This window comes from Physella acuta, unplaced genomic scaffold (assembly GCF_028476545.2).
Source record: "Physella acuta isolate Inbredline_101_S28 unplaced genomic scaffold, ASM2847654v3 ptg000524l, whole genome shotgun sequence".
In the NCBI taxonomy this organism is placed as follows: Eukaryota; Metazoa; Mollusca; class Gastropoda; family Physidae; genus Physella; species Physella acuta.
In genome coordinates, this window is record NW_026732043.1 from 104,165 (window position 1) to 128,140 (window position 23,976).

The 23,976-nt window shown below is 28.2% G+C and overlaps 2 protein-coding genes across 16 annotated transcripts in view; one reads left to right on the forward strand and one right to left on the reverse strand.

The window, feature by feature from the left end:
- Positions 1–83: 83 nt before the first annotated feature.
- On the forward strand, positions 84–10,610 carry LOC131945104 (transmembrane protein 184B). Of its 6 annotated transcripts, XM_059306106.1 has the most exons (11): positions 174–192; positions 1,158–1,425; positions 1,782–1,947; positions 2,106–2,196; positions 2,509–2,584; positions 2,739–2,830; positions 2,978–3,147; positions 3,470–3,741; positions 3,933–4,264; positions 4,894–4,949; positions 10,487–10,610. In XM_059306106.1, exons 2-10 carry the CDS (start codon positions 1,210–1,212, stop codon positions 4,913–4,915), a joined length of 1,437 nt encoding a protein of 478 aa, XP_059162089.1. In that variant the 5' UTR covers positions 174–192; positions 1,158–1,209; the 3' UTR covers positions 4,916–4,949; positions 10,487–10,610. The 6 variants fall into 6 exon arrangements, with proteins under 6 accessions (XP_059162086.1, XP_059162087.1, XP_059162089.1 ...); XM_059306103.1 differs by lacking the exons at positions 174–192; positions 10,487–10,610 and adding an exon at positions 84–129 and having other exon boundaries at positions 4,894–9,775; XM_059306104.1 differs by lacking the exons at positions 174–192; positions 10,487–10,610 and adding an exon at positions 84–129 and having other exon boundaries at positions 1,161–1,425; positions 4,894–9,775.
- LOC131945103 (calcium-activated potassium channel slowpoke) overlaps positions 10,452–23,976 on the reverse strand; it is a 39,977-nt gene continuing 26,452 nt past the window's right edge. For 9 of the 10 annotated variants that reach the window (XM_059306096.1, XM_059306094.1, XM_059306093.1 and 6 more), the window contains 8 exons: positions 22,740–22,872; positions 22,300–22,524; positions 21,828–22,026; positions 21,554–21,637; positions 21,139–21,269; positions 20,605–20,799; positions 20,304–20,471; positions 10,452–14,724 (listed from right to left, as the gene is read on the reverse strand). In XM_059306096.1, the coding sequence (XP_059162079.1) occupies positions 14,620–14,724; positions 20,304–20,471; positions 20,605–20,799; positions 21,139–21,269; positions 21,554–21,637; positions 21,828–22,026; positions 22,300–22,524; positions 22,740–22,872 (1,240 nt within the window). In that variant the 3' untranslated portion in view covers positions 10,452–14,619. Of the gene's footprint in view, positions 14,725–17,991; positions 18,101–20,303; positions 20,472–20,604; positions 20,800–21,138; positions 21,270–21,553; positions 21,638–21,827; positions 22,027–22,299; positions 22,525–22,739; positions 22,873–23,976 lie in introns of all 10 variants that reach the window. The other variant, XR_009387108.1, reaches the window with a different exon arrangement.

A 23,976-nucleotide genomic window follows, 5' to 3' on the forward strand; every position in this document is an offset into this window, starting at 1 on the left:
AATACTTCTAATGCAGATTTGTTTTAGGAATAGGTTAAAATTACTTTTTTGATACCCTACTTACGATTTGCTTACGCGCGTCACTTCCGTATTCGCCATATTATTATTATTTCCTTAGCATTATGAAAAGTATGTTGATATTTCTCTTAAATTTAGTAACAGATTGTTAATTTATCAACTACGCTATATTTGGTAACATTCCCCAGTGATGTATAGGTCTAGATCTATATCCTGTTACATATTTTAGTAGGATTCTAATTAATAAGTAACTTGATTAGTTAATTTTTGGCTTTAAGTATAAAAATAAAAACTTAAAAATAGCAACACAGACACAACGAAAAGTAACTTTGAGTTGTGCCATAGACATGACAGACCACTGGTGACTGAGTCATTGCCATTGAATGGATCTGCTGATCTGAATGGGGTTGGGCAGGTTTCAGTTCGTTTTATAACAGTTCTTTCGACACTGCTAACATTTAATTAACATGTCATAGACTAATAGTAATAAGAAGTCCTGTTATTGAGTGGTAGTTAATAATTAGTTATAGTCTGAGTATCAGTAGTAGTAGTGCTACTATTTAATTTACTTAAATAACTTTATCAATCTTTAAGTCAAGTGAAGTTTAATCTTTAGTGTAGGTTATTATTAATATTATTAGCCTATTATTATTGTATCATAATTGTCAGAAGTAGTATAAAATCAAGTAGGCTATAGTATTTTTAGTATTTTATTATCAGGCTATGCTTTAGGACACTTTAGTGACTTTGTTTAGGTCATAGGCCTACATCAAATTCAGAATTTTATTTCAAATTGCATGTTCAAACTGTAATTAAGATTAGGGCCTATTTTGTAAAAGACCTGTAGGTATTTCTTATTATAGTTATAGGGCCTAAATTTTAAAAGATTGCAAATTTCTCTGGCACAAAATGGAAAATCATTCATTTTTTTGTAGTTTCACAAAATAATTATTAGATTTTGATTAAGTGAGGCTAGGAGGTTTTTTTTTCACTCTTCCCAGTCAGGTCTTTTTAATATTCTTCTGTCACTGCTCTAATTGACTGTTTACTTTTCTAGTCCTGCTAGTAAAATTTTTACTTATCTGCCATCATATCTAACATTCTATTCTTTCATATTTTTAAACACCTTTTTAATTCAGCAGGTTTTGGATGAATTCATTTAGTTGCTTGTTGGTTTTATAAAAACCAGCAATGGCAGAGAAACTAATAACTCCAGAGGAGACAACAACAATCTCTATCACCACCTCTACATCTACAATTGTTTCTACGATCATCTCTACAGCCTCTGAAACGAACAGTACTCCTGACTACAACATAACCCAGCCACTCATTTTCTTGCAGACAGCAGCAGCTCAAGGCATTGCTGGAACATTTGCATTTGCAGCAATTTTAATCACTGTTCATCAGGTTACAACTTTGCATTTACATTATTCGTATCTGTTTATGATCTGTTAGTGAAAGGAAACACTGTACTTTTGTAAAAGCAAATCCATTTTTATTCTCTGATTTCTGTGATAAATGGAAAAAGACTCAGTTTCAAATAGCATTTTATTTCTATTTTTCATTTTTTTAAAACTTGAATTGAAACTTACATAATTTATCTGTTTATATAATATAATATCTATATAATTATCTATATTATATAAAAAATAAATAAATATTAACTATGTTCACAGAGTAAAAACTGTCACGAAATTGACTTATAGTACACTCTCAGTCGGTAGGTAGCACAAGTCAGTCAATATGAAATTTTTAAATTTCAGATCTACTTACATCTTCGGTATTACACTTGTCCTAATGAGCAGAGATGGATTGTAAGAGTGCTGTTTATTGTTCCAATTTACTCATTCGACTCATTTCTCAGTCTAATGTTCTTCAACAAAGACAATTACTATGTTTACTTTGACAGTCTCAGGGATTGCTATGAAGGTTTGGTTTTTATTTATACTTTATCCTTGAAACATGAGCTTTAAATTTTTATTGTTTTTTTTTAAAACATGTTTAAGAATTATTTAAAACCCTTTTTGATATCTGTTTTCTTGTGGTTGTTTTTATTTATTCAGTTGATATTTTTTTTGTTCTTACAGCTTTTGTCATCTATAGTTTCCTAAGCTTATGCTATGAATATCTTGGAGGAGAAGGGGCTATCATGTCTGAGATTAGAGGCAAACCAATACAGTAAGAAACAATTTACTTGCTGAAATCTAAAGCCTTGTAGAGGAATGTTAACCACATGTGTTTTGCCTTGTTATGAAACATATGGTTTGGATTTAATTATTTGCTATTACTCTAGTATACTTGATAAATTAATATTGCTGATTGTTATTTCTAGAACACAAACAGTGACCGAACTATATAGTTATTGAATAAAAAACTATTAAACTACAATCATGGAAAGTGATTTGATCACTGTGTAAAAGAATTGGTTAATGGATTTGTGGGTAAATTTATTTTCCTGTGATTTGAAAGCTGTTTGCCTGTCTCCGTTAGGTCCAGCTGGCTACACTGTACATGCTGCTTTGCTGGTAGACAGTACACCATTGGATTTTTACGCTTCTGTAAACAGGTGATATAGAAATTATCTTGCCCATTTGTTCACACTCAAGTGCCCCAGTGTACTTGCTCATTTTTAAAACAATTAAAATTTTTAGCTCACCATGTTTTATTTTCTTCACTAAATATCCTAGTAAATATTTTTTGTTTCCAAATCCATGCCACAGGCCACACTACAGTTTTGCTTTATAAAACCAGTCATGGCAATACTAACTCTCTTGCTGCAAGCTTTTGGCTATTATAAGGATGGAAACTTTTCGTGAGCATTTACTTAGTTATTAATGTATAAAACTTTTTTTTTATTCATAACATAGCATTTGATAGCTATTATAATACTACTTAAGCTAATAGTTTGAAAGATTTAGCAAATATATAATAGTTCACATGTATTTTTCACATTTCACAGTCCAGCAAGTGGTTACCTGTACATCACGATTATCTACAACATTTCTGTCAGCTTAGCTTTGTATGCTCTCATTATGTTTTACCTGGCCACAAGGGATCTCCTTAGTCCATTTGATCCTATCCTCAAGTTCTGCATCATTAAATCTGTTATCTTTCTCTCCTTTTGGCAAGGTTAGTCTATGACACAGTGAAGTAGTGTTTGTTATTCATCTGATACCAAATTTTTAAGACTCTTAGTGATGTTTTACTATTTTGATTAGTAATTTGTTATGTTAATAATTAACTAATACTTTGCAGATTTTTAAAATCCTACTATTCCATATAAATATATCTTTAATTGACTTCTTATACTATTGTAATATCTATAATAAATTTTCTAAATGATATAATGTATTATTTAATCTCAATAATGATATAATTAAACAATTTACACACATCAATGGCCTTTATTATTGTTAGTTACATGAAAAGTTTTCTGACAATGTATTTTTAGGTGTGGTACTTGCTGTCCTGGAAAAGGCTAATGTCATTGACCCCATATTTTCTAAAAACGGATCCAAAGCTGTGAATGTGGGTACGGTGTCAGCTGGCTGGCAGAACTTCTTCATTTGCATGGAAATGTTTCTTGCCTCTGTGGCTTTAAGGTTTGCATTTCCACACAGTGTCTACAGCACGGGCCCTACCAGCACTCATGGCAGAACTGTTTCACTGCAGTCTATCTCCAGCAGTCTCAAGGAAACCATGAACCCCAGAGATATCATGCAGGTAAGGGCAAAATCTTTATTCCTGAATGCTTATGAATTTTTATTTCATTTGGTTATCTTACATTTTGCTATGTTTTTTTATTGTGTTTTTTTTTTTTTTGCTACCAGTAAAGAAGAATGTTATTGGTAACTATTTAAGGTTGTTGAATCTTAAAGATTTAGTATTGAATAACAAATATTTTTCTTTTCTAGGATGCCATTCATAACTTCCATCCCCAATATCAACAATATACTCAGCAAGGGATGAAGCCCTCAGAAGAAGACCACCCAGATGGACCTTGGAATAATGACCACTATCAGTACCAGCAACAACGTCCCATATCCAATGGAACCCCCCAGACAACATCACCGTTGCCAATAACTAACAGCATTGGAAATGCAGTTAGTGGTGCCGCAGCAGCAGCACAACAACAAAGCAAACAACAACCTCCAGCTCAGGGCGCCACCAGCTCTGGGGCTCCTGCCGCAAAGAAAAATAGATTCAATGAGAAGACAACTCTGCTCAACTCTGATGAAGAGTTTCAGTAATGTCTTTTAATGTTCATCAATTATGTGTGCTTGTTATGACTAAATTTATTTTGCTTACAAACTAATCTACTTTAAAAATTTAATTTGGATAATAATTAGTCATTTCCCAGCAGCACATTTCCCTTAATCGACAGTTTGTCTCACATTTATATTACTTTGTCCTGTGGTTAAAAATCTGATTGTTGAATCTCTAAAATATCCTTTCTTTGGATATAACTGCTTTTCTTCATATGGTTGTGCATTGAAAAAATATTTAGTCTTTTATATCTTGTTTAAAAAAAACTGTTAGTGTTATATACAGGATAAACACGCCTTTCAACATATCATTTACTTAAAATTATATACATATCCAGATTATTTATTTATTTGCACAACTAATCAAATACGATGACTACTTAAAATGGCCATTACATTCCTTTTCCAATAAGCTGTACAAAAGTTTCTAGCACATCTAACCTATATGCACTAGAGTTGAAATCTAAGATCTGCAGGTACAGCACTTCATGTTTATTTGTCCCTTCTTTGGTCAAAGGGATGGACTATAGAATAGGTACTTAAACTGGCACCTTTTACTTGTACACAATTATTTTTTTTTTCATTTAATGATTAACTATGTTGCTTTCAGGGACTCTGATTCAGATTTTTAACATTCAAAGTTTTTCTGAGCTGCAGACGTTATGCGTAAGTGCAATGTAAACTCTCCTAAAACAATTTTTTTTTTTGCCTGCCCGTTGTTGAAATACCATGATGAAATGCTTCTCCTATTTTATCAGTAGTGTACTGAGATTTTAACTTCCAGGCTGTGTTTCCTTGTACTGTGCTGTTCTCAATAACCCAGGCACTTAAAGCATCTTGTTGTTTGCTTTTACTTTTTGATATAATAAAACCTCACTTTGGTTTTATCAAAGACTTTGAAGAAAAGTCTCCAAAGTGATAAAATCCACTTGTTGTTGTCTGTTTGGAATGTACTGCATATCTAGAAAATGTACAGGAATTTCATGTTTTTATTTATTTTATTGGTTTGCTTTCTGTATTATAAAAATTCAATGATCTAGCACTAGTTAATCCTGTTTTGTTCTTGAAATTTCCATTCCTTGAATTAGTTTGTTTCTTGTTGTTTTCTGGTGATTAATCTCTTGAGTTGCTTCTTGTTTTCTAGAAGAGATTTGTTTAACATTCCTTTTGACCAATATCATGCTTGCTTTCTGCAATGACATGCACCAGGCTATATCATTCTGTCCTCACATTTTTTTAAACAACTGCATGTATGAAATCAGTAATCTAATTTAAATTTTTGCAATCAGTTTTATTTCAGAAAGTAATTTATCCAAAAGTAATGATTAAAAATATAAATATTTAATATTAACTGATTATTTGTTAATGCTAAATCTAAATGTATGGTTTCATAAAATGTATTCTGAAGATCTGTATCATCATTGTAATTTTAAATTAATATTCTCATTTAAGCCCATACATTTTTTAACAATGTCACTTAGTCCTAACATTTGCTTAAGCAAAGATTCAATATAAATCATAAAGTAAACTATTATTAAATGTTTTTATGTCAATAAATGCTATACAAATTTTATATAAGCTTGACTTGCTATTTTCTTTTTATTAAAGCTTAAAAATTTAAATGAAGTTCTTAATTTTGTTAGATTTTAATTACATATTTTGGATAGTAAGTTCATCAACATCAAACAGAAAATCTACTCTAATACTTTTTTCTTAAAAAACTTTTGAGCGCTAGGCAAGGCTTTTCTTTCCATTTTGTCATCTTTGTCCCTGAAGTTTGGCTGATTCAAGATCTTGCTTAGGCTCTTTCAACTCTCTTACTTTAAGGTAAACATTTTACTATAAAAAATGTTATAAATAACATCAAGTTACAGTTCTTAGGACAAATGGTTCCAGTGTGATATTTAAAATCTCAAACTGTCAAACAAATCGTGATGAAGAATGTCGCCCTTTTACCCTATTCTTTTCATATAGCAAAACATTCTGTCTTCCTAAAACCCAGGCGACTGGGGCAAGTTTTATTTCTGATGTAGCACTTGAGTTCAGATGTGTGTTTTAGCAAGGGTTTTTCAGTGACGTCTGTTAGCTTTTAGTCAAGAGAATCACAAGTTTTTAAACTTGTCAGTGTATCTCGTAGCTTGTTGGGTTTTGTTTGGTTGTTAGTCTTGTAGCATGTTGCATGGGTGATAACTCACCTGATCACATTTGCTAATGCTGTGTATTTTTATTGTTTGAAATTTGAGTTCTAGAGCCTGAGACTTTAAAAACACTCTAGAGTTAGTTAGTATATAAGAAAAATGATACTGTGATAGTAGTTAATAACCTGCTGTAAATCAAAATAAGGTTTTTAAAATCAAGCATTATTTTGATAAAGCAACTTGGTTTTAAAATTGTTAATATTCTGTGTTATAAACATTTTCCTAATGGAATTATCCAAAAACTAATTAATTTTAGTATTGCCACTGCTTGTGCACATTTCTCCATTCCAATTCACAAAACTGTTATAAATACTATTTCATATCAAATTATCAATATTTACAATATTTTTGAGAAATTACAACCTAAATTTTAAGTTGTTTTTGTTTTCAAATTTCTAATTCATATCAGGATTTTATCTTGAATTTACAAGAATAAAATTGTTTCTAAGTATAAGTCAGATGTATATGTAGGTAAATAAAAATAATTAACATTATTTTAAAAAAAAAAAGAAAACTAAGAAATCAAAGATGCATGTTAATTTTTTAAATTATGATCTTTAATAAATTTTACTAGAATTCCCTGAAACAAATACAATGTGAGAAAATTTTGGAACTTAGTTACAAATTTTTATTGCCATATATTTCATATCATAAAAATGTATCCATCATAAACGTTTTTTAATATATATTATCTACTTAATAGCCCATGGACAGGCTAATAATTGTTTTTTTTTATTTGAACCAAAATCATAGTTCTGCTATTTTAGGTGTTGCTTATAAAATTTTGTTGATCTAACTACTTAATCATGAAATTAAAATCTTCATATTTATTCCTCTGGCAATTTACTTAAACTATTATCTACTAGAAATAGTAACAATTTATGTAATGAATGTAATAAATTCTTTAAATTAAACCACACTTAAAGTAATATGAAATATGATTTTATTGTAATGTTGCTACAACATGAACACATGTATGTATTTGCATATATATATATATATATATATATATATATATATATATATATATATATATATATATATATATATATATATAATTTGCCCAATTTTATGTATAACTAGTCAAAGTGTATGTAGTTTGCTAATAATAAAAGAAAAGATGTTGTTATTCATTGTTTATCCTGTACTATTTTTTTTAATGCTATAAATATTTGTGGGTGGTGAACAGTTCTTTTAAGAGAAAAGTATTCTGACATTGGCTTGGTTTGTTGGTTAGTTTTAATTTGTAGGTGGGGTTTTTTTTAGTTGTTTCTTTTGTTACATTATACCTAATGTATGTATTCTACCTAATCATGACAGTAGTTGATAACAACTTATTCTCTGCCAAATTCATTGCTATCTTTTACACCCTCTATTAAAAATTCAAATACCCAGAATATTTTTAATCATTGTATATATACATATTTGGGTACACAGATTACAATGATATTTTTTTGTTGTAGATAAAAAAAAACTTTAGGAAAAATTTATTTTTTTGTTTACAAATATTTTATACAGTTTTTTGATAATTTACATCAGGTATAGTCACTGGTATTTGATTGTGTTATAAAACAAACTTGTTGTAAAGACTAGATGTATCTAGTCTTGTGTCTCATAATATTTGTTTTACAATTCTTTACTTAATTAATAATTAATTATAAAATTGTTTCTCCGTCAACACAACAGGAAAAAAAATCAAATTTATTTTAATTTACTCGAAGTAATTATAAGTTTTGGTCTTTTTTTTTGGTAAATAGCATTATGAACCTTTTGTTAGAATGCTGGCTTTTATTTAAAATAATGCTAAATGTTGTGTGAAGTACAAATTACACTCCTCTTACATCTGTCATTTAGTCAAATATACATATTGAAAAATCTGCTATACAGTTTGTGCACATGTTGAAACTCCCATTCCTCTTGATTAGTAGATCAGTTCTTTCTATCCATCTTAAAACCAATCTACAAAATATTTTTCTGTGTGTGTTTGATCTCCACCCTGCTTTTATTGTTAGTCAACACATCTCTCAAGTTAAAATATTTGGGATTAATCAAGAGTGAAATTTTTTAAAAACATGGATCAGTTTGTTCCGTGTACACATTGTTGATCTGGAATTGTTTAACACAACCTTTTAACATAAACACTTTTGTCTTGAGAATGAATCTATCAGCTCATACAACTGAATGTGATAAAGAACAAATGTATTATTGCTGTTGTATAGTGGTATTTAAAAATTGGTGTGATTCTTCTGTATTTACTTGTCTCTTGTAGTAGGCCTCCTGTTTAGTAACTATTTGTCCTACAGTGTATCATGTATTGTAAGAGCCTGATAACCAGGCTAAATGTATTTACATTTTTGACATTTTTTTGCTGTCTTTGATATAAATATATATATATTATGCAGATATTTTGAAGAATTATTTAAGGGTATATTTGAAAGGATAGAATTTAAGATTAATGGGCCTACTAAGTTGTGCTGCATCTCAATACATCATGTTAAAGTCCAACAAGCCACAACGGAATGCTGTTGCTATCTGCTGAAAGTTAATGGGAGATTCACACCTTTGTTATATTTAGATATTATTTTATGCACATTTCAGTTGTGTTTGTTTTATTTTAGACAATAGTTTCTGTCGAATCCCCAAATTTTAGGCTTTATGAAAGTGCACTCAATTTGTAATGGACTAATTTATAGTTTTACTATTTTTTGCATTTATGAGGACAAAATTAGCAGTTTTTGTTTTCAATTTTTTTTAGTTGTAGTAAATGCTACTACAATTTTAATTTACTTGATGATTATTTTTAAAAACTTTAAATTTTATTGTCAAATTTTTACAGAAAAGGTAGGCAATAATAGTTTTTCTTGCAAAGATCTCCAATAAATTGTAAGTCATGTTAGCATAGAACCTTTCACAAAATTTAAACTAACATTAAACGAAAACTTTTTTTTGCAATAAGTTATATTTATTTTAGAAATCACCTACTTTATTGTTTTTCGCCTGATGCATTTACTTTCAAATAATGAATCCACATTTTGTAACTAAGACCCCTTTTCGGATCAAAAGATTTAAATTCCTGTTACAAGCTTTTGGTATTTAAATACAACAGCTTACACTAATATTAATAACTGGATTTTATTTTTCAAAAGTACATTTTTCTTTATTTTCAATACTGAAATGATTTATGTATTGTAATGTAATGTATTGAATATGTATTGTACAGTGATAAGATGGCAACCATCAAGTGCAGTGTTATTGTCAGTGAACTTATAATCATTAAATTTTTTGTGATGTCAACTTCTGAATTACTTTTTTATTTCACATCCTTCCCTATACAATAGATGTAAACATTATCTTTTTTTAGAATAACTACAGGGGTGGGCGTGGTCGCGTCGGTAAAGCTCATGGTTCGAACCCTCGAGCAGATGAGGCTCGTTAGCTGGGGACAGCCACTCTTCTAGGAGAGACAACTCCAAAATTAAACAACTGCTGCCTTGTAGTTTGTTCTTGGTTGGACAAAGGCTATGGAAGCAAATCCAAAAAGAAAAGCAGGCTGAAATCGGAGTCAATGGCCTCAATGGCGCATAACCAGTTGACACATACCGCTTAATTGTGTTCGAGGCGTGGTCGAGTCTGCAAAAAGGTCATGGTTGATAAATTCGAACAAAGTCTCTAGTTCAAACTCACTGGCAGATAAATCTCGACCCCCATCAACACTAATAATTAAGAACGAAGAAGAAAGAAGAAGAATAACTACAGATTTATTGCAAGTCAGAAAAGCAAAAAAATGTTTTTGTCAATGGTGTATGACTCCATTACTTAATTATGCTTATTGCATAGTGCAATGGGTAAAAATGATCAAAATTAAGTTTGTACCCTTCTATTAAAAGAAAAACAAAAATTAAAAATAAACCCTTACTATCTTTCAGATCTATGGTTAAAAACTTTTTTTTTAAACAATGAAGAAAGAATATATTTGTTCTTAAGAAATTTTATTTTTTAAAATAGGGCATGTAAAAAAATGGGAGCAAATAGTTGAAAATGAGGAGCAAAGAACAGATAAATCTGGGAAAACAAGTGAGATAACACAATCCAGACAATGAATAAAGGTTTGTTCAAAATCCAATCCAAAACAGAAAATGCAACTTGCTAAAAACTGACTATCTTGGAAAAAGTATGTACAGATTTATTGGAATAAAGTAAAGCTTATATTTGATTGAAATTCATTAGTTCAGAATTACACCATGTTCATATTGTAAGCATGCTGTGCAAGAGGTTTAAAGGATATGAAACAAGTTTTACATATCTTGTTACAATAAACACTACTTGTTTTGATTTTATCTATGGATATATTTTAATACCTTTGTTGAAAAGGCTAGTGATTAGCATTAATAAAAAAAATGTCATTAGCTTAAATGAAATATTAGCTTTATCAAATTGAAGCTAAAATTAACGCATCAGCATTCTTTTTATGAAATAATATGTTTCCAGATAAAATGAAATATTAAATGTAGTGGATAATATTTTTAGCAATGCTGATAGATTTAAAATATAATACTGACAAGTTAGAGAGGAAATTAACATTCTAATAGGTCAGTTTAGAACCTAACTATTCTATTGTAGCATGAATACTGTAAACATACAAATATATCGAGATTCTAGATCTACAATACACATTGTGGACACCGACTTCTTTCTACTACTTGTTTCAAGATGTTACATGATGTTAAAATAATTTTACTTATCTTGAATTCACAAAAAAAAACACATTTTAACACATAATATTCAAGGTGCAACAGTATGTAGGCCTATCTATTAATTAAGAGTATATTCCAAAGCAAACTTCACACCATAAGCAAATACTGCTCTAGTAGTATCAAGTTTTTATTAAATGTTTCTGCATTATTAAAAATGTGAACAGACACATAACATAGCTATTCTAGCAGGATACAAATTATTTTCAGTATGGACCCTAATGTAGTTAATTTTTTATCATAAAAAACATTGATGTCTGAATACTGGTGTGACATTTAAATTGACTTTCATGTTTAATTTTTAACAATGTTTCTATCAGTATTTTAAAGGCTTGCTGTGTATGTAGTTTTCAAAAATGAAAAGTAATTAGAAGTTTATTTTTCAGTTAATTAAATTTTAACTGATGGGAATTAAAGATAAACGTTATTGTTCATAACTGATCTGCATATTTAAAACTGATAGCATAACATGCAAAGTGGTGATATAAAAAGTATGATACACTGTTCAAGCAAAGTGTAGAGGCATGTAATTTATATCAACAATTTTAAAAATCTCAAGCCCACATATAATTTATTTTCATGGAAATAGCTATTTATAATTTATATTATATAAACAAATCAACTTTGGAAGAAAGTAATTGTATTACTTCAATACTTGTGTGTGCTACAGACCAACATAAGAAAACCCATAGTGGGAGACAAAAGTGAACTACATCAACAGCTTACCAAGAATATAAGTAAACAAGTGTTTGCTAAAACGTTTTTGTACATATCACAGTTCATGCAGAGCGCCTACATTACCTATTTACATCTAAATATTTAATTTGTAAATATAAGGTAAAAGATGTTGGATGATAAACAGACTGGGTGAACTACTTAATATTTACTTATTTTTAATCACAGGCTAAACTAGATATACAAATTGTTACCATCTACTTTAGTTCAGTAAATTTGCTGTTGCACACCACAAACTATTTCTGTACATTTATACAAACACAAGCTACACACCTTTCAGTACAGTAACACATGGGTTCAAACAAAAAAAAAAAAACTAAATTCAAAATGTTAGTCAATTCATCAACCTCAAGATTTTGGTTAACACTAATTATTATTTATTGAATCAATTGCATATAGGTAATACATGGGAGAACTTAGGAAAAATCATTTTAAAATATTTCAAATCACTTTCATACTATTTACAAACAAAACAATCACCTTTTCAAGTAGTTATTTTAGTGCAGTAACTTACAAATGTGATTTTTTTTGTTAAATTGTGAAATTACTGTCGATAGCTATGTACCAAAAAAAAAAACTCACAAGCACAATAAATCTGAAGGCACAGCAAGTAATCTATACCAAACATTTGATAATTAACAGGCTGTGCACTTGTACATTAAAAATAATTGGTAAACAAATTTTGATTTAAAACCAGTAATTCATTCTTTCAGACTCTTATTAAAAACTCTTATTCAAATACTGTATCAAGTTCTATCAAACATATTTACAAGTCAATCACCATTTTAAGACTTTACATGAGGACTAAAAAATTAAAAATGTAATTAAATGATTAATGTTGACTGAATCATGAAAATGAAAATTAAGTTGAAAATTAAATCTTTCACATGATAAAATAATGAATATATAGAGCAATAAACATTCACATCTTACTTTTTTCTTCATTTTAAAAATAGTTAAATCTACAGCCATTTATGACATACAAATAGGACGCTACAAAGATAAATTGTTATTACATGGCTATGCCTGAAAGTTGCTGTATTAAAATGTTTGTAAATTCAGAAATTAACAGATGTATTGCAGTCTATACCACTAATGAACAAACATGCAATCTTGATAGCATAATACACTTTTCCAGTTTCTAATTAAATCTTTATGTCTTGAAGAGTACTTCAACAGTACAAAATTTTATCTTTAATCTCCTCATTTTCTAAGGAATCTTTTCCTTCAATAATGTTTGCTTTAATATGCACTTGAAATATATGAATAATCATAACTAAAATCTTTTCAGTGATATAATTATTTATGGACACATCATATATTAAATTCTAAAAATTATATAAATATATTGAAAATTATTTTTAAAATTATACTTTTAAAACATAGATCTGTAAAAAAAATAATTTTAAACACTGCTAATATAAATGTATTTCAATGTTGATAATTTTCCATTTCTGTTTCTGTAAAAAGCAGGTAATACATTTTTTAAATGATCTTAAGTCTTCAGTTCTCTTCATATAGTTTCTTATTTAAATGTCCTGTTTTAAAAATTTCAATATACAAAATAGAAACATTACCTTTACAGCACCCTGGGTATCATATACTTATTATATATTTCAACCAGTAATAGTAAAGAACATTTTTTTAGGAATCAGTGAGATGTTTATCTGGTTGCTATGATGTATATATTATGGTCCACACACTTTCATATATTGAAAAAGTGTATGTCTATTTTCATTATACCCTGCCTAAGACTTACAAGAAAAGACAACTGCTTACTTTTAAGATATTGAAATCTTATTGCATAAAATTCTAGAGCTTAGTCCTATTTTTATTTTAATTGAAATAACTCAATTATATTTTATTTTACAAAAGTAAGTACTAACAAACAAAAAAGCATTATGTATGAAAAGAAATAGGGCATTTATATGATAATATCTATTAAAAGTTTTATGACCCTCAAGTGGAAAATAAAACTTTAAAACAGACTAAAAAAGATGGCTATGTTGATTTATGTATATACAAATAAAGTAATCAGTTGTTTGATTATGGGCTACCACCAGTGGATTTTTAAAAAAATTATTGAAATCACCTTCTTTCGATAACATTGTTTTAAAATGGTGGTATTAGGTCTCAAATAGTGCTTTCATTTAATCAACGTAACCAGGTTCAAGTCATGATAAAAAGTTGACAGCTGCTTTTGAAATTTATAATTTGATAAGTTGTCAACACAAAACCAAAGCAGATGTTCATTTTAAGAACAATGTAAACCACTTTAAAACTTTTTTTGTAACATAAATAAAATTAAGTTTTTGCAGCCTGATTGATTCAAAACAATTAATGTTGGAATTAGCTTTTGTTAGTTAAAATCATGGAATTCAAACAGAAATTTATGCAAAAGCAAACTTTACCAAACAATAATCATGAGAATTTTTTTTTCTTTTCTTTAAATAAAGAAAGATGTAGTAAGCACAGCAACTGGTAACAAAAAATAGCGCATTAACTGCAGCAATAGTTTAAAAAAATAGAACTTTAATCCTAAAGACCTCTTTAAAAATATATTTTATTCCACCAATGGTAGCCAATAAATTCCTTCAATGTCAGTAAAATGAATGGTGACGAGTGATTAACTACAATTATATTGATCGAATTTTAGATATCGGTTTCACTATTTTCACTTCGTTGCCCACTACTCTTGGGACGACGTTTCATCTTTCTTACAATATCATTGTAGTTAAAAGGCTGAAGACAGAAGGCCTGAAATGAATATAGAAAACGAATGATTAGCTTCTATTTCCATTTAATTCCTTGGTTCATAGCATTAGAAGACAATAATTATTATTATATCTAGTATTGGAATTTAAATAAGAATAATTTTTACACAGTAATTTTAAATATAATTACGTGTCAGTTTGCAATTTTTTGTTCTAACATGCAAACAAGCAGTACATTTTACACAATTACATTTCATAACAGAATGTTAAAATAAGGATTTGTAAAAAGGATTTGGAATTATCTAAAAATAAGTTTCATTTTAAAAGTAGTTTAGCAAGTGAATATTTTGAAATTAGAAACAGAATATTATTTTTATAGTTGGAAATATAAAGTAAATACATAGATTTCATTGAGTTTAAATAGTAACTATAATTGCACAAGTTTTATATTAGATTTATATAAAAGATAGATGTTTATAGGAGCAATACTGTGAGAAGAAATGGAAAGAAAATATTGTAACAGCTTTTAAAGCTCTTTAAGGCCCAAAAAGAATATATTTTACATTTGCCAGGTTGTTAACAAATGATGCGATTTATTCCTTGTAAATGGATGATTATTATACTTCGAAATATGTTCTTCATGTGAAAATACCTACCTTGTGACAAAAATTGGAAATAAGTGGTGTGAGCACAAGAAACTGAAACTACTTGGAAATTGCTACAATTGTAATGCTTATGTGTGAGTTTTATCATTCTAAATTTAGTGTGACCATAAAATAAGTGAAAGTGTTGGTAAGAGGAAGATCTCCTCTGCACTCCCCAACAGCAAGTACAGCAAATGGCAGCCATTTATTAAAACATAATTAGCAATGCAAAAAAAAAATAATTATGCAGTTCATTTTAGTAAAAGCAAAACTTTTATGTATATGAACCTACTTGGTTAACTTATAGTGCAACCTTGTCAAAAGTCAATAGCTAGTTCACATATTTTTGCACAAGTATACAGTAGGAATGCACTCAATGTCCTCTCATTTATTAAAAATTTTTTTTGGTAGTAAATGTGAGAAGCTTTTTCTTTCATTTGTCCTTTATTAAAGAAAGCATTTTCCAGCTTCTACTGAAGTTAAATTGGAGAAGTAATAAACAAATTACAATTTTGTCCCTATTTGAATTATATTAAACCCTTTTTTAAAGTAGTTTCTATATTAATTTTAAACATTCTTAAAAGTTTTGAAATGTTTACTAATAATAAGTCACAATAGAAAACTAAATTTGCATTCATGCAAATACAGTTATTTATGTTTAGATAAGGCAGCAGTTGAACTGTAAGAGAATTAGAGAGAAACAAATAATCAGCACGGAAAAAACTGTTAGGGCACTGTAGTTCTTAATTCACACACTTCTTTTTTTAAAGGAAACTTTTTTTTTTAAAATAGAAAATCTACCACTCCATATTTTATGGTGAAGGAAATGTTTTAGGAAAAATGAATGTCTTATATGCTGATAATTATGGTAGGAGAAAGATTTCTATCATTTTAAATAAAATTAGTTTTTTGTGTGTGAGGGAATTGGAATGTTTTAAATTTAGCCTATATTTAGCACACAGAACTGCAAAGAAAATGAAAGTGTGATGCCAATGACTTAAGTTTTAAATCCATCTTACATTGAATAACACTATTTTTTTAAATTTAAACATGCATAAAAATAACTAAAAATAATAGGCAGTTAATTGTTTAATTGTTATCTAACTAACATGATAAATGTATTAACATATTGCAAACAAAGTGTTAAAACTTAACCTAGTCATTTTTATTATGTAATAACCACTTGTAAAAGTGATTGTCAGCAACAGTAAGAAATAACGTAAACAAGTATTTCGGTTAGTTTAGAATAAAAAACCTCTAGTAACTTTTGTGAAATCAAATTGCCAACTAATGAGAATTTACTAATTATGTTTAAATTATTACAAGTGAAAAATAAAATAAAAAGTATTGTGAAGCTATAATACTGTATATCAAGTTATTAGATGAATTTTAAGGTTGAAGGAAATTTTAATTAATTTATTAATTAATAACACTTATATTTATCAATTAAACTTGTGTGTTACTCTCAAATATGCTTAATAATGTACATTACACACTAAACTGTAAATCCATCAAACTAATGTCACTGACACTACCTAAAAATTAGAATAAAAGTAAACAAGTGTAATACAGGAAAAATAAAACATTGAAACATTAACCCCCAAATGCAGAGAATATGATATAATTTGCAATAGAATTAAAAACAGTAAATTTTTAAAGTGTATGCAATAATTTCAATTTTATTTATTTTTTTTTTTTTTACAGAATACAAAATTTTTAAAATATCAATTACATGAATAAGAATACTGTAAAAATTAATAATTATTGTCAAATGATAATGATATTAAAAATTTAGCAAATTCTAATGTCATTGACCTGTTAAGAAAGATTATAGTTAAATATATTAGTATTTTGTGAGGTAGTTATACATGTCACATAAAAAACTGCATGCACTATTTTAACCTAGGTAGCATTCCCATAGGTAACAACAAATTGGGCTAAGTTAGTAGGATGCAACCATGGAGACTGGAAAATGTGATTCAGCATATGCTACATAGTGTCTTTTTTTAAGAAATGCCCATACATGCATATATATGTGTGTATGTATGTATATATATATATATATATATATATATATATATATATATATATATATATATATATATATATATATATATATTATATATATATATATATATACATATACATACATATACATACATACATTTTTAATATATATTTATACAAGTAGCCTTCATTTTATGCTGATTTACACATATTCACAATAAAGACTAACAATTGATTGGGACTCAAATTGAGCAGCTACACTACAACTTAGGGCCCACATCAATTCACTTTGACATGGCTACTACAGGAATGCAGCTATCCCATAAATTGAGGACTACCTTTATAATTACATTTATATATACATATATATATATATATGGATAGATAGATTGACATGTATCTACTCATTTACATATACTTACTATATATTTGTGTATAAATATATAAACTTGACTTTACTTAGAAAGACATACCTATTCAATTGCTAAAGTGATTATTTTAAAATAGAATTAAAATAATCAATTTAAATGTCAACTTGATATAACATAAAGAAAAAGAAACATGAAAAATAACAGCTCTGTTTTCAACTACAATGAGAATATCATCAGCCAGTCTATTACTGCAACACCCAACCTTTTTTGTCAATGCAAGGCACTCACTTTAACAACTAAGGACCAGCTGCATAGATGAAAAGTCGCCCCTGAAATTTATTTTCTCACACTGCAGCACCTATAGATTTGTTATCGGTTTGTAGGTGAGGACATAAACCTGTTTTCGGGAGGGAAAGAAAGTAGGAACCAAAAGAAAAATACAATTTGTCAATCAAAACAATTGCATCACTAAAAATCTTAAGAAACAAAATCCTGAAATTTATTTCAGACACAAGTGACATTTTAAAAATACTTTCTATTATTAAATCTCAACAGCATTTTGTGCCCTTTATAAATAGTACCAAGGATTGTGTTTCCACTTAAAACTGCAATAAGCATTTCCAAAAAAAAAAGAGAGTGACTGAAGTCAAGACTCCACACACCAAGCAAATCTCTAATTGCATAAAAACAATATTAGTATTGTCATCATATTGCTTATCAAATTTTACACTCCATTTTTTTACCATTATTATTACACTTTTGCTAAGCAAGTAACATGATTGCTAAATTTTAATCTGCAGTTAGAAAAAGCTAATTTCACTGTTATTATTTTTTTTTAAATCACCCTTTCTCTTGATTTTGATAAACATTTTTGTTTCAATTTCTATGCTTAATGCTTTTTATATTTTTAAAATTAAAAAAATATTAATAATTATTCCTTTTTTTTAAACAGGTTACTTTAGAAAATCTGTTGCTGACAGCATCATGTAAAAGACAGAAATTTAAGTACAAATTTTAACATCTTGTATAGTCTTTTTATCACCAATGTAAATAGCAGTACAAGATTTGAAATTTTTAAGTTTCCTTCAAATCTTAAGTTATGCAGGGATCCCATGTACTTATTTGTTGTTCTTGCCTTATTAATAAAACCAAAAATCTTAGCTGTGCTTTCTCTTTGTTCCTGGGCACAAAAAGATTTTTGTTGGTTTGTACACAAAAGTATGTAATTCAGTGGCATAGGCAGGATTTTGTCAATGGGGAGTGGTTAAAATGTATATATATATATATATATATATATATATATATATATATATATATATATATATATATATATATATATATATATATATATATATATATATATATGTGTATATATGTATATATTTATTTATGTATTTATTTCAAAGTATTAAAATATGAAACTGGTTTTATGGCATTCAGTGCCACCATCACCAATTGTTGAAACTTATAATGAGGGAAGTGGTGGCAACAACCTCCCCAACACACACATAACCTCATTCCTAAACCAATTATGGAATGTTTGGTCAGAGTTAAAAGTCAAATAGAAAACTGTGAATACTTTTTATGTCTATTCACTGTATTGCAGAAAGTAAAAAAAATATAAACTTTTGATAAAAGGTACTAAAATATAATGTATTTTGATATTGATTGAAATTTTATAAACATTGAAATAGAGCAAAAACATATTGCAACGTCACTGCATAAATCTATATATTCAGGCATCTTAAATTATTTGATGAAAATGTGAAGAAATAGTATATTTAAACATGAAAAAGTTTTCTGCCTTAGTTTTTTAAAAGTACATTTTTATTTCCAAAAAATTTAAATATAATAGAATTATTTTAGTCTATCTATCAAAGATTTTTCATTTTATAGCAACTGCAAAAACTATCCATTAAAAAACAAAATAGCGTAGTTTATTACAATCTAACTGAGATGTATTTTTCACCTGCAAAAATTTTATAATGCTGAAATTTTTTTACAACAGGCACTGTATATATTTAGGGGTTAACTTATTTCTAATATATCAGTTGTACAGAGACCGCAATATTTTTTAAGTGCATCGCTATGTGTTAATTGCTCTGAAATTGAATAATTAAAATATAATATAATAAACTTGGTTTTATCTGTTTAGTTTAGTTGACCATTTAATTAATTTAAATGTAGTCTCCTTAAGATGTTTATTACAATACTTATAACAAAACAATTTTGTAGTTTTCAAAATATGTAAGTATGATTAAGACTATTAAACACATAAAATGTGTTAAGAATTTATAAGTTAATTGTTTTGTAGAAACAAAACAAGCTGACTACTTTAAAAAACCAAACCTAAAAATTTGTGGACAGTATTCTAGAAATAATTAAACCACAACAAGCTATTAATACTTTAAAGCCTTTTAAGAAAATGTTAGTAGAAAAATATATTAAGTAAATATGAAAATATTGATTAGAAAATAATTAACTTGCTGCTCTTAAATAAAATCTTAAAATGCATGCTTTAAAAAAAATAATAAAATAGCTGAAATAATAGTATTATGAAAGTCAAAATGACTTTGAAACTATTTTTCTTAATACTTTACCTGGTCTGTTGGCAACAAAAGAAAGTCCTCTGGTGGATTAGTGATAACATAGCGCTTGGAAGATGGACTACGCACTGATTCATTTGTGTCTCTAAATCTGTACAACCCAATGCATAGAATTCCATAGTTGCGCAGGGCGTGCACAAACAAATCTCCATACTTTCCACCCTATTTAAAAATAATAATAGCTAATAGGAAACAAATAACAAATCTAAAAATTACTTACATGATAATTTTCATTATATTTCTTGTTATTTTTAATAAATACAAAGATTGATTGATTGCTAAAAGCTTTACATACCCCAAACTGAGATAATGCCCCTTCAAATAATGATATTTGGGCCACCCTACATCTGTCTCTGTTAGCTAATACAGCAGGAGAACAATATCCTCCCCTCATCCCGGCACCTTCGGCCAAGATTTGTTCTAGTTCTGGTGTTGCTCCACCAGTTATCAATGTCCTTATTAACGTGAGGGCATTGTCGTTGAAATAGCTCTGAAAATAAACAATTTTCATTTGAATTTTTGTGTTCAGGGAGTTTTAAATTGCCTATTTTTTCTTTGCATTTAACGGTATAATGTCTCCAGTGATGATTTTATACTGCAGTTTTCTGATGTTTCTTTAGAGTTTGTAAGTAAAATAAAGAATCAAATCCTGTGATGATATAGACCAATTGGCTTACAGAACACAATGTACAACAGTTCATTAATTTTTAGATTAAGGTCACACAAATAATCCAGGAGTTAATAGGTGAGACTTAATAAGAAGATAATTATATTAAAATTTGATTTATAGGCCTATTTTTTTCTATTGTAATATTGTCATTAAACTTACTGTGCTCATTAGAGAATCAAGGACACTGACAGCAAATGCTGTCCCACATGCAAAAGGTTGAGTCATGTAGAGTTCTGTGTCAGGGTCATCATCATCATCTTGATCAAGGAATTGTACATTCGAGTCATTGGCTAATAGAAGAATAAAGGCAAAAGATGTATTATTCAAAATAGCTACATATTTGGAATAACATATGAACTGAAATTTTATTCAGCACAATAAATCTCATAATTAAGATGAGCTATTTTTTTTTTAAATTCAGCAAATGTTTGACTAGGATATGCAAACAATTTGAGAAATTTTTAAAATTTAATTACTAAATATTTTAAATAGCTAAAGAGAGTAAAATATTTATTCAGTTTAGAAAATGTACAAACAACTATATCTAGATAGTCTAAGATTAAAAGAAACTTACCAAGTTCTGTAATAAGTGGAACATTTGCACCTGCTTGTGATCTTTTTGCTTCTAAGAGGGGTGAAAATCCTCCAGGTACAAAAGCTAAATAAAAAGTTTTTAAAAAATATGATTGGTACAGGGAGAAAATGATACTGGCCATAAAAAAACAACTAAAAAGGTAATCCAAAGTTCCTCCCCTAAGCAGCAAGAAAAGAAACAGTAAATGCATCAATTGTGCTTAACTAGAATAAAATTTTAAAATTTAATTTTTTTTAAAATTTAAAACAATTACTTTTTGTATTGCTTGAAGACTGTATTAAACCAACAGTATCATCAAATGTCATAGCTTTTATATTCAAAGAACAAAGTATGGCTTCTTTATCAACCAAATTGGGATCTTCCATATTTCGATCTTTTGCAGATACAATTACACACATATCACAAAGGTTGATGTTCACAGCTCGAAGATTTGCACGATTTAAAGGTGAGCCCTTTAAAAACAAACATATGCTGTTAAAATATTAGCTGTATGAAGAAAAATTATTATAAAGGTTAATTTATATAGGCCTATATTGACTCTGTTTTTCTGTTAATTATTTCCTCCAGTCCATTTTTAAAAGACTGAAATTCAAATCTGCATTATAATAATAAAAACTTTTTCAAAACTTTTTCATATCATGTTTTTACTTAATTTATTCATTTTAAGAAATTGGAGATAACAAATTCAACACAACTCTAAAAGCTAGGCAAATTTATTTTCTTACCGGTAGGATGGAAAGTTTAGGAAAATTTTGCAGTGTCTTCCACTCTCTATGCAGGTATTCTAAATTGCCAACAATAATTACATGTTTGAGCTCATGGTAATGAAAATTGCTTGCTCGTAAAGGCATCACTAAATTTCTAAGACCAATCAAAGGTGATGCTGCATCAGCAAAGAGACATACAACGACATGGTTTCGTAATCCACTAGACGATGCCTGACTTCGGTCCTATTAGAAATTTGTAAAAAAAAAAATTGACAAATGTTAGAAAAACTGAACCTTATGATTTAAAAACTGATTACAAAAACAGAGCGTAATAAATTTATTTAATCTTTAAATCATAGATAATGATACGATGTTACTTTGATTAATAAAGTATCATAATGAGGTCTATCTGGCACCAATAATGTAGGTGTGTGCACACATTTTAACATGTTAATTACCAATAATGTATCATTAAGGGGTCTGTCTGGGCACCAATGAAACATGCCAGTTGAATCAAATTTTCTTGGCTCATCCATTGGTATAGGTAGTGCTGGTGCTGGCTCTTCTTGTGGCTTTGGCTTAGCAGCAGGCCTGTTGTTGATGTAATATTTAGCTATTAAGTTACCTTGATTTTAGATAAGTTGAACATTTTAAAATTTTCAACTTTTCATATCATGTGGCCTTAATGTAACATTTCTTTTATTCTATTACAACCCGTTTTGTTATTACTTAAGACAGGTCTTACTATTACTATGAAACTTAATCAACCCAATGCAGAGACACCATTTTTTAAGTTATCCAAACTAGAGGTCTATTCAGAGATGTTCAATACTATTATTATTTTAATTAAAGCTTCAGATGATAAATACATAAATAAATCAATTACTACTATCTTTTAAGTCATCATTATAGAAGCATTTTAAAAATCTATTTTGAATTGTATTATTTGTACCAATATAAATTGTATTTTATTCTACAACAGGCAGTTTTGTTTTTACTGAAATGTGCATGTAATACTATTTTTGTGCTATCTGCTGATAATAATGAAAAGCATATGTGCATTAAAATGAAGGTGTGCAAATTAGTAAAGAAATAAGTTTCACTATCTATCAACAAAGGTAATTATAATAATGAAGAAAAGGATTTTAAAGAGTTAACTTTTGAAATTGAATAAACCTTAATTAGTTGAACACTGTATACCTCAGTAAGTCGTATAAATCTAGGGTTAACTACATAAAAAGAAAATTTAAATGTGGCTTTATAAAAAAAATATCAAGTCATTGACATTTTCAGACATCTCCTTGCTATCATGCAAATTAGAAATAATTTGAAATTTACTGACAAAAGTACTAAAAGCAACAATATAAATCTATAATATGAAATAACTGTTTAAAACTAAATTAACATCAATAAAAAGGCTAAACATTCATGCATAAAATTAATGAACTAGCTAAAATGAATTAGAATTTATTTTTGACAAAAGCAAGTTTAAAAAAATTTCTTTTCCTTTTGCTTCCACTCTTTATAAAGAATTCAAAGTTTATAGTGTTTGGTAGGGGCTACCAAAACAGTATTTGTAACAAGTAATAAATCTTATCTGGCAACTGTATTTAATAAGTGATAGAATAATCATCCATCAACACAAAAATATGTATCCAGCAATATTACTTATTTTAATATTTAGTTTGTCTTTAC